Source organism: Heliconius melpomene, chromosome 12 (genome assembly GCF_056956725.1).
Source record: "Heliconius melpomene rosina isolate 202511_hmr_F chromosome 12, ASM5695672v1, whole genome shotgun sequence".
Taxonomy (NCBI): Eukaryota; Metazoa; Arthropoda; class Insecta; order Lepidoptera; family Nymphalidae; genus Heliconius; species Heliconius melpomene.
The window spans coordinates 8,020,856-8,035,433 of record NC_140400.1 but is presented as its reverse complement, the minus strand read 5'-3'; the positions used below and the strand labels follow the sequence as shown (position 1 = coordinate 8,035,433).

The 14,578-nt window shown below is 33.5% G+C and overlaps 1 protein-coding gene across 1 annotated transcript; it reads left to right on the top strand.

Annotated features, from left to right (window-relative positions):
• The first annotated feature begins 577 nt into the window (after nucleotides 1–577).
• ppk17 (amiloride-sensitive sodium channel pickpocket 17) lies at nucleotides 578–7,157 on the top strand. The gene is made up of 10 exons (XM_085193789.1): nucleotides 578–601; nucleotides 1,252–1,365; nucleotides 1,539–1,670; nucleotides 2,068–2,215; nucleotides 2,744–2,950; nucleotides 3,344–3,492; nucleotides 3,977–4,104; nucleotides 4,486–4,621; nucleotides 5,083–5,178; nucleotides 6,444–7,157. The coding sequence occupies exons 1-10, from the start codon at nucleotides 578–580 to the stop codon at nucleotides 6,621–6,623; spliced, it is 1,314 nt and encodes a 437-aa protein (XP_085049915.1). The 3' UTR covers nucleotides 6,624–7,157.
• The last annotated feature ends 7,421 nt before the right edge of the window (nucleotides 7,158–14,578 follow it).

Below are 14,578 nucleotides of genomic sequence, written 5' to 3'. Positions count from 1 at the left end.
ATAGAGAGAATAACATAGTGTATTTACTCTAATAAGTTTATAATATCTATTTAATCGAAACATTATTGGCATTTTTAAAGATATTTTCTAAGGGAAGGTCTTACCTTCAGTCGGAATAAAAAAAATTTAAGATAAAATATTCCTTATTCTCACAACTTTTGAATCGTCAAGTTACATTTGAGGTCAGTCGTGGAGAAGGTGCACAAGAGTGTGACCGTAAACGCGACTGGTTGTGAGTTCGGTTTCCACTCGAGAAAATGAAATATTTATTTATAAATTTATATAATTTTTAAACAGCGCCTGTTTACTGTTAATGCAAATGGCAGAACGTAGTGATGATATATTTTTAAACAAGAATAATTAAAAAAAAACAAAAGAAATTATATTAATATACTTATGTACAAATTATGGGCTCAAGTGTTTTAGGGTTGCACTAACAGCAAATAAATGCTATCTATAATTTATATGTCCATAAAGCTCATGGACGTCGATAATAAAAGGATTGGCAATACATATTTCATACTAATTTGTTGTTCGACGATGTTAACACACAAAATTGAAGGAAAAAAATATTAAAATGACGGTGATTGTTGAGGAAAAGGTACGTTGCTTTTTTTTGTCTTATAGAAAAGATAAGGCAAAGACACAAAAGTGCAAGGGTGCGACTGTACACGCGACGATTGTTGTTCGATTCCTTTTACTAGGGTTAATGAGTAATTAATATAATAATTATGAGTATTATGAGTAATTATAAGTAAATTATGAGTAATTAATTAATATTTAATATTTTCATTTCTTCGTCCCGGTGACGAGGCTAAGTGCGGCGTTGAGTTCTACATAGATTTTACATGGATTTTTCATGCAACTGAACATATAAGAGAACATGCAATGTGTCAGAATACTGTGAGTTCAAAATTCAACGGAAAGTAGGGAACGCAGGTGTCTTAATGGCAACGGAGTGTCTTTACACTAGATACTCAGGTTCTCAGGTGCTCTGCCTACCCCGCTATATGGAGGATACATAGTGTAGCTAAAAAATCTTGTAAGGACCCTGAGCGAGTTTAAACATGAAACTGAAAAAATAAATTCTAGATCAGATGTTCAACTAGATGTTTTTTTTCTTTTCACGAAGCTCGTTTCCCCTTTTCTTGTCGTAATTGTGTTAATTATATTAAAATAAATAAAATTAAATTGTAAAATACACCTTATGTTATTAAATAATAATAATTAAATGGTTTTTTAATTTGCAAGAAATGTGATGAAAAATCATCGAGTTTCAAGCAGAAATGCAAAAGCTGTATGAAAGCCTCTTGCTCCTTTAAAACTCTTGTGATCATGATTTGCGTTGGACTTGTAATGCAACAGGTGAGAAATATAAATTACGAACTGAAACACTCAGGTCACCTATTTTTTTTATTTAAATGTATAAATAATAATATATATATGTTTTTTTTAGATATATTTAAGTATTTGAATATATATTTATATATATATATAATATATATTTTATTTAATTACTAAATATTTTTAAATGAAAGATCGTAGCATGCATCCAAAAGCTCGTCATCCGCCCTATAACTACGTATACGCATTTCGACTTCAACAAAACCATCGCCTACCCCAGCATTAGTTTTTGTCGAGAGCCACCCTACAAACAAGACGTATTAACGGTAAGTATATTATATTCGTAATAATAGTAATAAGCGTAATGTAGGTCGTCCTCCAGCTCGATGTGGTGACGATTCGCAAAGCGCAAAGCAACAGCTGGATTCGAAGAGCTGAAGATCGAGCTTAGTGGCGTGGCCATTGAAGAGGCCTATGTCCAACACTGGACGAGGACAGGCTTATGATGATGATGATGATGATGAATAGTAATAAGCACCAAATAATAATAGTAATTTGTTACACATTGACCCTGGGTTCAAATCCATACTGGCGTCTTGTTACCAAAATGAGACATTGAGAGTAATTTATTCCCCCAAGTAGGAATTGACGTACCAACCGTCGGGTTTTCAGTAAGATCCTGTGCTGCAGCGCCACAAAGACCTCAAAGATGTTCTTTTACAGGAATACGGACTTTACGCTCATCCTCGCTATACATCGACTTGGCAAAATTTTAACTTTTCCCATATCCCCCTAGATGAGCTCTGGGAGAAAATAACCTATAACGATGATGATTTCTTTGTAGCATATGGCTTGGATAAATTAAAAACTAGTAAGTATATTATCTTTTATAGTCAATTAATTAAAATGGAAAATTGATTTTAGGTGAAGTGACAACTTAACTATAGGTTATACAGTTCCTTTGGAAATGTTGAATATAAAGAACGGCGTTGACTTCCTCCTCCTTCTTCTCGTGGCACCACAACATGCAATTTCTCAAATTGGTGTGGACACTAGAGGACGAAATGTAGTGACATTGTATAAGACAGAGAGATTTTTTCTTATTTACCTTCACACTGTTTTCCGCACATAGCAGTAGGCAGAGGTCAACTGTAGGCCTAATATTAAGACACTTCGTTCCCATTATGACACTTCTGTTTCCCACTTTCCCCCGATTTTTAAGGCATTGCATGTTGAATACTCTATGTCTAATACTCTGCTCGAATACCAGAGCGAAGAAATTAAAATAATAAATATTTCATTCCTCCAAGTGGATATCGAACCCACCGCACGCACCGTCGCGATTACAGTCAAACGTTTGCCTCTGCGCCACCACGCCTAATTTCAGCTTTTTTTCCAGATGTGCATCTAACACCAGTAATGGGTTTTATAAATGGCCGCTGTTACACATTGTCACCAAAAAGCTTAGAGAGTATAGCACGAGCTACTCAAGACAGCGGGTATTCAATAACATTGCAACATTATGCTTCCGATATGGTCGATCCTATAAGCGTCCTACCGCCTGGCTATCACGTCCACATACATTACGTGAGAGAGCCTTATACAGGTATGACTCTCTGTTCTCTGTTTATCCTCAAAAATGTAATTGGTCTATTATGCCATTATTTTAGCAATTAATTTCGTTGCTATATTTATTTATAAAATAAAAAAATCAGCTTCACGATGTATACCGTACACAACAGGGTAGGCAGAGGGAACCTAGTGTCAAGGCACTCTGTTCCCCATTTTTTACTGAATTCTAGAGGCATTGTGTTTTGAGAGGCAGAACTCAACGCCGCGCTTTTGCCTCGATACCAGAACGAAGAAATGGAAATATAAACGAAAATGAATATTTCACTTCCTCGAGTGGGGAACGAAACCACAACCGTCGCGTTACAGTCACACCTTAGTGCCACTACGCCACGACGGCTATATTTATATATGTTTTATCAAATTTTAGAAGTGGAAGTGTACAACGGCGGTTTAGTTGACTACTTATACGTGAACACTGGGGAAACTGTTCACGTGAAATTAAAGGTGGACGAGTACGCGATGATCAGTGATGATGACGATCCTTGTACTTATGCCGCGAATTATAGTGCTAATACTGTAAGTCTATCAAAAATTATAATTAATTGCTATTAATTTATTAGATAAGAAAAGATTTAGTTTTAATTTTTGATAATTGTCGACATATAGGAAAAGCTTATCTATATATATAAAATCGAAAGGTCACTCACTCATCACGAAATCTCAGAAACTACATGTGCTAGGAATCTCAAATTTTGCATAGGAGTTACTTATAGGACGTAGGTGCTCGCTAAGACGGGAATTTGCAATATTCGACTTCTAAGGGGTTGTTTTTGGGGTCGAAAGTTTGTATGAAACTTCGTTACTACAAATGCTAAGAGTCTCAAATTTTGCATAGACGTCACCAGGACGTAGTCATGGAGAAAGAAACTAATAATAACATAGTTCACGCGGGTGTAACCGCGAGCGGGCCGCTAGTGATATATATTGGTTAAAAAATAAAGAAAAAACAAATTTAAGATTACTTTACATAAACTTAAGTCTTAAACTAATAAACTTCCAGTGTACTGCAAAATGCGTGTCGGACGTAGTAGCAGAAGCTGTAGGCTGCTCTGGACCTTGGATGGACAGCGATCTGCCCTATTGCAACAATTATAACGACATTACAAAGCTCATCGCTTCTTATATTATGTAAGTAAAATATAATGAAGACTCTTATCTTCACAAATCTATATCTTGATATCTTTTCTTCACAAACCACCAAAAATCAAAGTTCAAATTGGATTCGAGAAATTCAATAATAAATAAAGAAGAAAAAAAAATAATGTGGACCTTAAAGTTTAAAAGGGAAATCCCATTCTCCTTTTCCCGTAGAACTTCAGAAAATTCTAAGTGATTCTAAGGGGGACTGTGGGAGAGCCCACGGTCCCCAACCTATCTTCATACCAAATTTCAACTTTCTAACTTCGGTGATGTCTGTCAGTTCATAATAGCAGAAGAGTTTTCATATATTATATTATATGTTTCATTGACACGTACTTTAAATTCGATTTATTTATTTATTTTTTGTAGACAATACGAAAATCCTAAATGTGAATCATGTCCAAGATTTTGTCGATCATATCTCTATAATGGTTTTGTGACGGACAGACAGAAAAATTATATATGGGAGTCAAATAATACTGAAGCAGCATCTCTACAGACACAAGTAAGGTGTTTCATGTACGCTAAAAACATATTATGTTATATAATAAAATTAGCATTTTATTGAAAGTATAATATGAGAGAAGTCAAGAGCTTGATTCCCACTCCCCCCCACAATTGGGAACTAGTTGAAAACACAGTATCTTAAAATCATTTCTTTTTAAACAATTTACTTTCTTTCAAATTTTATTACTTAGAATTGTTGTTAGAGCAGTTTCGATTTCCATTCAAAGATAAAATTACTTTAAAAATATGTGAATTCCAAAGATTTCTTAAATCGAACGAAAAGCGGAGAACGGAGAGTCTTGACAAGAAAATAAAAAAATAATTTCAAACATCCAATATTTAGACATATTCATTAGAAAATACCAAAACTACCTGCCACTCGTCTATAATAAATTTATGAAACACTTCCGTGTTAGCGTCTAGCGCTAGTTGGAACATCTAAATATAATTCCCTTACAGATATACATACACTTCAACAATATGATGGTTTCTGTGTATGAAGAGAGGTACAACTATGATTGGAATCTATTCTTGGCGGACCTCGGCGGTAGCGTTGTAAGTTATTTGTGTTGTACTGACTGTACTGATATTACTGACAAGAAATAAAGGTTTAAGGTATAAGCTATATTGTGGGCGTAGTGTTAAAACACTCGGTTCTCCACTGTTCATTAAGTTTTCGAGACATTACGTGTTATGTAACCGAATTTAACACTTTTCTTGCGCTAATTTAAGTTAAATAAATAAATAATAAAAAAACCTTTATTGTTTCTTGCATAATAAAGATAAATATCTACATGCATATATGTGTTTATTTATATATTAGGAGACTATTAATCTGCAAGAACCCCTCTTTGGGTGAAGGCCTCCTCCAAAAGAGACCATGACTGTATGTCCTGAGCAACTTGAATCCAGTTTGAGCCAGCTATTCTTATTATATCGTCCTGCCATTTCGCGTGAGGTCTCCCTATCCGTCTTTTACCTCTTGGACCTCTCCATGTGGTTATTCTTTTAGTCCATCTATTGTCTTGTACTCGTGCTACATGCCCCGCCCACCTCCATTTTAGTGTTCGTGCGTAGACTAGTGTATCTGTGGACGTTAGGATGTTTTTTAAAAATAAAAAAAAAATAAAATAAAAATAAAATAAAAATAAAAAAAAAACACTAATTTAAGTTAAATAAATACATTAAACCCAAATGTGATTAGAACCCACAGCCGTTTTGTTTACAGGCAAACTATGTTCCACTGCGCCACGACTGATTTTACCATAAAATAATATTAAATCAAATTGCTAACGATTCTTTATTGAACAACATTAAATGATAGTAACCAGACTACTTTTATAAACCTAGTTCTTTTACAGAACGCTTTTTATCTAGCTAAATGCATTTATTGTGAATAAATCTTAATTGTAAACATATTTGGACAAGACGTTGCCTTGTAAATTTACAATTTTTAACCAGCGGAAAAACCTAAAAGTTTTTAATTCAACGCCTATGTTTTTAGGGTTCCTTATCCAAGGGGACCCTATTACCAAGACTCCGATATATGTCTGTCGGTCTGTCACTAGGCCCTTAGCTCATTAACTGTCATAGTTACATAGTAACGTGGTTTTTTACATGAACAGATAGACGCTTGAAATATTTACAGAATTTAAATAATATAATTATTTAAAGTCCTATACGACAGTCTTGATTTTTTGTTATTTTTATAGATATTGGTACGCAACGCTACGTCCGGACTTAACTGGTTTTTTTAAATATTCGGTCGTAGGTAAAAATAAAATAAAAAAATGTCTTATAAAAAATTATCTTTTTTTCAGGGCTTCCTGCTGGGTTTATCAGTTTTAAGCCTAATTAATATAATCGAAAACGTTTGGATAACAATAATTATACCTTTCATCGTTAAAAAGACCAAGAAGAAAGAGAAAACAAACTCCATTGAAGACACTAATATTTCTAAGAACGATAATACGAAACTGGATATAACGAATGTTTCTTAAATATACTTATTTGTGAGGCCGCCCGAAACTTCGTTTTGCATGAACTATAAAATATAAAATTCTCATGTTCCCGTAGAAATTTTGGGAAACCTTATTTTATTGTTTTCCTACACAAACGTTAAAATTTGTAGGATTTTTGGGAATCTTACAAGTTTCGTTACTACATTCTACGTCGCTTAGTTTTGGCTGTGCGATGCCTGTCAGTGAATCACTAATGGAAGACTTTTATAAGTACTTGGATAATGTGAAGAATTAATAAATAAAAGTCGTTAAAACAATTTTTTAAATCTTAAATTTGATATTTGAATTGCCATCATTTGGACTAACATAGACTATCATGAACCATGCTATAAAGCGACACCTAATGTTGCCTTATTGTTGGACTCTTAAGCACACGCAAACTTCCAGTTCCACTAGGTATAACAGGAATAAGGAGGATAATATGGCAGACTGTGCTATAGTTGGTTACAGCTATGAGGTCTCCGTAATGTCGAGAACTCTGAGCATTGGTCCTGAGCTTTAAATATGTTCATAAAAAAAACCACTTGTATAATTAATAAAATAGCAAAAATTTTCTTAAGTTTTTTTGATACACTATAAAACACTACAGCTACTAAAATTCAGCTTTTTTGTCAACTATTTATTATTTATCGTCGGTTCTTATACTGCGAGTATTTCTACCTAAAGGTCACTAGTTAAGAGTAAAAAAATATTTTTATTAGCAATTAAACATATTAATATTTCTTATAGTTATTACTAATTGATCTCTGTTAATTGTACTGATTATATCTTTTATGAAGCCATCCATGACTTTCTTTTATTTGGACAAGTTTTACACGTTCATTTCTTTCTTAATTAAGCATAAATGTTTTTTTTGGTTTCCTCCGTTTCCATTAAGACACTTCCGCTTCCCACTTCCCGCAGAATTTATTCCCCCGAGTGGGACTCGAACCGTCGAGCGTCGAACTCCTAGAGATGCCATCAAAAATAACGTCAAAATTTTATAAAATATCGAATACAGAAAATATTTCTTACGCGAGCTTACAGAACGAGCTTACGTCAAAATTAGGAAAAAAAAAATACCTTCCTTCCAAATCTCCAGTATATTGCACCAGTTTGTTTGTTCTAGATCATATGGTTCTACTTAGACGATCCAGATTTATTGGTGTTGCGTCAGTACCGAGATATAGTACTGTACTCTGCAGTTTTATCTCCTTAAATATTTATAAATAAAACTGCTTCTTGCTATCTAATATTATTAAATGCTGAAAATTTATGTTTGTTCCACTTTCACTCAAAAACTACTTGAATAGATTTAGATGAAATTTTACTAATATAGCTTATATTTTAGGTCTAATATAAATTATATTTGACGCCACCGTGGCGCAAGGGCACATGCGAGCATATGTAAACGCGAAGGTTGTGGGTTCGATTATCAATTGGGGGATGAAATATCTAATATTTTTATTTCCTCGATTTGGCAATGAGTGCAGCGTTGAGTGCCTCTACTCAAGAAGCAACGTTGCTATAATTCAAATGTGGGAAACGGAACTGAGGAGTGAAACGGAGTGTACAGACACTGTGTTCCCATTAAGAAACACAGTGTCTTTACACTAGGTTCCCAGATTAAATTTGTCTACCCTGTTATGTGCGGGATAGAACGTGCATAAAAACGTAGCCTACATTTTATCTAAAGATTTAGTATAATTTGGCTATTTACTTTGTGTAGCTCTAAAGAAAGTGACATGGGATCACTCCCATGAGTCACCAGAAGGTGATTTGAATGTAAATTGCTTGCAGTACGCTGATGATGCAGTGCTCATTGCATCATCAGAATGCGTATTGCAGGTATTAGTCACCACACTGAAAGAAGAGTGTGAAAATAATCGTCTAAGATTGAATGCGAATAAGACTAAGGTCTTGTATTTGTAAGAAATGAAGAAAGGACGGAATGCAAGATCAGTGTAAATGGTAAAATACTAGAATAAATGAAAGAACTGGTACATTTGGGAAGTATGTTCCGTAGAGGTGGAATATACGAGATGCTTGCAGAAAGGCATATTGCTGCCAGTAACAGGGTTAACGGTGCCTAGGCTGCACGTTTGGCCGTACACACACGAAGATACTGGAGGAAGGTTACGTAAAAAGCACGAGGACTCTCCGGAAGGCATGTATGAAGAGGTTGATGACAATAGGCGAGGGGAAAAAGGTATATAGACATCGTAGCGTTTAGCGCTCCGTTCTCTCTGACTACTCCTACATGAGGGTTACAGCGTGAATCTAAATTAAGTTAAGTTAAGGATATTTAATAAAAAAATATTTTTAGCTTCACTGTGTATCCCATGTAGGCCAGGGGGAACCTAGCGTGAAGTTGGCTTAATGGAATGGATTGAATTATTAATGGAACATAAAAAATTCAATGCGGAACTAGTACTTAAATGCTCTTTCCCATGCAACGAACACTGCTATTCCAAACTAAAGTATATAATTTTGTATTGTCTGCCAAGAGCACTTCAGTATAAGCACCATTGCATTCCAATAAATGATATTTAGATTATAATATCTATACTTACATAGATTTACAGTTTAAGTTATAGTTTTATATTGTTATTTCTAATATATTTAAATAAAAAATTACTAAGAAGACTAAACACTAACATTAACAATCATTGAACATAAGGGGACGGGGAACTTTATGGAGAATGACGTCATATAAGGGACGGATTAACTTAGGACAGGTGATAATGGTGTGAGGAGAGACATACCAAGATATTCATGACATATTTATGGGCGAGGAAAACAAATATCTTCAATTCTACTTGAGAATTGTTTTTAGCTTTACGTTTTTTTCCCGCATAATTCCCCCATTTCGTAATTTCCACCCGAATTCAAGACATTGTCGTTGAATGCCAGGTTCGACTCCGAGGAAAAGAAAACACAGACAGCCCCAAGAGAAATGCCTAAAAAAATTTTTTTGTCATTTGAAATTTCGTTACATAAATCTCCATACAATATAAATAAACAAAATCCACGATATATTACGAAATGTTCCTAATATTGGATTGAGTCCTCTATATTTAGCGAAGGGCTCACGTGAATCACTGGAGTTAGAGTCATATTTGCTATTTTGATGTCTCCTCCATCGTAAATTACTTATTTTCTCTTCTTACTTTTTTAGTTACACGCTGTATCCCACATATAGCAGGGTAGGTAGAGGGCATCTAGTGTTACGACACTCCTTTCTACAGGCAACACTAAATTTTCGAGATAGTCGTCTTGTTACCAGAGGGAGAAAATAAAAATAATGTACTCCCCCGTGTGAGAAACGAACCCACATCCGACGCTTTTACATGCTATGCCTCCTCTTATTTGTGAAATATATACAAAGTCTATGCGTAAAACTCTCCGCTTTGTGAAAATATTTATTGTACCTACGTAGTGTTATTACTCTTATTTTAGTGGTAAATGGCAATTTTAAGCAATCAACAAAGTATTTTTATATTTTACATTTTTAATATTAAATATCGTACACAAATTAAATATTATTTTAGTATCAATCAACAATTGTTACTTTTTTATTTATAGTAACATTTAAACAGATTTATTTGATACAGGTTTATTAGTTCAACGCCTGCCTACGTACACTGCATCCGGCTGGCGATTCATTCCCCGTGAACATAAATTCCACTAACTAAATTGTTAAAAAAATAAGCCATCATGGCACAGCGGCACAACGAAAGACTGTAATCGATGGTTGTGAGTTTTATTACCACTCTTGGGAAATAATTATTGACACCCCCGTTGTGGTAGACAAGGCGTGGTGTTGATTTCCGCCACTCATCTCATGCCATGTCTCAAAAATCAAGAAAAAATTAGAGAAAGGAGTATCTGGACACTAAGTTACATCTGTCTATTCTGATATAATCGTATGCAGGATTCAGCGTGATTCTAAAAAAAAAAAAGATTATTTTCGCAACAATTACAGGGACATGCATAACGACCTTATCACTATTGGGGAAATCTTATAAATAATCTTACGAAGTTATATCTAATAAAAGTAATTAGAATAAATTAAACAATATATAATTTTATTTTCCATTTTCTTGGCTTGACCTTTTAATGGTTCTAAATTAGATGCTGAACTACTGAATTTAGAAATTTTAAAAGATTCCTTCAGGAATGAGGAAAGAAATTTTTCATTTTACTTCTTAAAGTCCTCGCAATCGACTTTGTTTAAGTTGAGGGCGACGACTAGTAAAAATATTTCTATTCTATTCTATTTCCTGGGTAAGAACAAAAGTTTCGGTTTTATTTGAAGTTTTGTATAAAATTATATACTCTGCTAAGATACATATATTTGGTATTAAGTGAGGTTTCCATTTTCAATTACGAAAACAGCGCAGCGTGTAAAAGAATTCCATTCCTATTTTCCAACGTCATACCATTACCACACACTTTCCTCCTTCCTCATAGAATAAAAAATATAATAGGAATTGTGTAAAATTTTTAATATAACATTTTCTTTATAACAATCAGCCTTTCATAACCGTCATGCTAAAAATATAAAACACTAAAATCTATCTAAGCCGAGCTGTGTTCAAGATCGAACGCCAAGAATTTACAATCCAAGCATTGACCTTGTAGTTGCCTCGTACATGTAAATTGGGAAAATTGGCAGAAATTTAGTATGCAATGAAGTTCAATTGCAGAATTCGGATTTATATTTGTATGATATATATTTATGAATAACCCTTGTGGGTTAAACCTTTACTGGTCTAGATTAGAAATTTTGAAAATGTTCCAATGAAATAATTTGAAAAATAAACAAAAAATTGAAATTGACTGACTGAGTTAAAAAGCGATTAAAGTGCCAAATGTATTTTGTGTTGATATCAGAAAGTTAGATCTAGTTAAAAAAAATACAGTATCCATCTTTACTGATAAGTTGAATATAGTAAAGGCAAACGAGGCCTTTGTTTATATTGCATATTACGAGTATACTCCTAGCTCGTAGCTGCGCGTGCGCATCAGAAGATTACCAACTCTTTTATACAATGTAGGCAGTGAATGGAGGGTGTGGCAAAACAGAAACGGAAGCAATTCAAATATGTTGAAAATACAAAATCTTTGTATAATGTAAGAACGAAAATGAAAGTGTTCAGGCGGCTTAGACAATACCTTATATTAAAATAAAGTATACTTGGGACAAAAAAATAGTAAATATAATAATAGTAAAATCTACGTTCTCCACTACTTTCTTTATATATTAGAAAAAAACTTTATGAGAAAAAAAACAATTAGTTTGTAATCTGAGACTTCTCTAGAACTACGTTTCTAAATCTATACACTATTTCATTTACACGTCGATTTATTGACCACAAATACTATTCAAAATTGACACACTGACGCCAGAGCTTGCTTACATCAAACGCTCGACATGAATGGCTGCTCTGACTCAAACCTGGAGAGGATCCAGCAGAACTTGCCCAAATTCAGCGAGCTCGAAAATACGCACTAGATACGTCAAAGATAAACAAGATAGCCAGAACAAAATAAATTTACCATTGTAATAACTCTTTCTTTGAATAAATTTTAATAATCATATTTTTTCTTTACACTCATCTGTCATATGGCCTATGGGACGATAAGCAGAAACACAGTGAATTTTGATTCTTTTTACCTTTTTTTCTATATTTACAGACTTATCAATGTAGAAAAAGTAGAAGTGTAGTATACATTCTAGAAATGCAATAACATTTATCAAAATAGCTTTTACTGATGGTACCACATTTCAATTGTAATATTAACAAATAGCTACATAATTGTGACTAATATGAACGGTAGCCATGTATTTCTGACATCATACACGGTGGACCATGAATGACTCCTCACTGGAGGTATTCCAGCTGGCCATGCTCGTATCATTCTAAAACTATACACATACGAGTATATCTGATCGTGGAAGTCATCTGTCGACAAGATGTCTTTTACATATTTAACCAAAATATCAATTTTATTAGTATAATGTCATGAACCCTGAATCTAAATGCTATCAAAGATTTGTTCTTCGATTGTTTTATAAGTAAGTATAGTTGGACTACAAAATTTCAGTGGAATGTGCCACATAGACATGAAAGTGGGTGGAAGGCAGAGAAGACTAATGTCTTTCTAAGACTTCATTTTACGTCTTAAGGTCCACTCAAAAAAAATTGAGTACCTTATTAAAGTAACGATTATATTCAACGTACTCATTTAAAATATTTCATTTAAATGAAAACAGATTTAGTTACCACCGCTCTATCTGATCTTTATATTTGCATATCTTAGATATGAATAGGGAGGAAGAACTTGGCGAAATAGTATTCTATATCTTCCATAGTATTTATATAATGCTTAATTAATAAGTAAAATATTATTATATTAGTAACAAACAAGTAATAGTTGACGTTTCACTAATACCATGATCAAAAATAAAACATGGCCAACTATTCAAAATTAGCTCAAAAATTCTTTTGCATAGAATTTACTTTCCAATAACTATTATTACTAATTTCGCTCAATTGAAAATAAACTGTATTTTTATAGATGTAGAGCATCAATCGAAATGTGGTTTTTGTAAGGCCTATAAGAATAGATTTGGCAGGCAGCAAAGCTGAGGTGCCTATTAGGTTTCGTGTGATCGCCAGTCTGACTCATTTGTCTTACTGCTTAAACATTTCTTAGATCGATTCTGATCACGGAACCTAAAATATTGCCTCTAATTAACATCATTGTATTAATAATAAAATCAAATATAAAACCTATTTTAGTTTTAACTTTTATCAATAAATCAAATTAAACTTTTAACAACTCAAAAAGAAATGTCAGAACTTTTCGGTTTCGTATAGGACATGTAAGCTTTAAACCATTGCCAAGTGGAACGATGTCCTGCTAATGAACTGGTAATTTAGTAGAAATAATATGAATAGATTTTGGCAGACTTTTCTTTTTAAAGATTAAATAGGATATCTTTGGGAGTAAGGAATAATTTAGGGAAACTTTTGATTTAGTCTATAGGAAATATCTTGAAACACTGTTCCAATACAATTTGCGTTACGTTGTTCTCAGTTCTTCATCTTTTCTTTTTTTCGATGACACTAGAAAAACGAATTGGTCTAACGAGATAAAAAACGGTGTCGAGTACTGAACACGTAATGTCTCCAAAATTTGACGGAAAATGGAAAACAGAGTATCATAACTCTAGGTTCCCTCTGCCTACTCTATTAAATGTAGGATAAAGTGTATAAATGAGTACAGAAGTTGCAAGTTGTAAAATGATCTACAAATTGCAAAATTATAGCTCTAAGCTAGAACATTTCAAATACCAAACAGTTTCCTTAGTTAACAGTAAGTGGACAGAGAGAACCTAGTGTCAAAACACTCCGTTCTACGAATAACATATAAATATGTACAACTGTACAAATATCTCAATCTTTAATTTAAACATTCTGACCGTAAATTATTTGGTGTTTAGAAAATCATTATTTAGTTGGCAAATACTAGATTATAATTGACTTGTGGAAAGATAAACACTTCTGTATGCATTTCGGTTCTATTTCAAGTGTTTGGAAAACACGGTGGAACATTACAAACAGGATGAAATTAAGATGCTTTAACTGAAATGGTTTTTTTACGTAGGTCTTTTCTCTTAGATGTGTGATTTAAGATCTGTAGAAATTTATGAGGTCAGTGTTCATTTATTTAAATAGAATTCTCTGTTATCGTTTATAATTTTGCGTAATTTGTTTTTCCGCCGAACGCGGCGTTAAGATCCGCCAACACACGATGTTTCAGTTTGTTTATTTTAGAGAGTGTAGAAACACCGTTCCTTGGATGGTAGAATTTAAACGCCGCATATTGTGTAATGCTGGTAAATATTTTAAATTAAATATTCCTCCCAAAATATGTAGTGCATT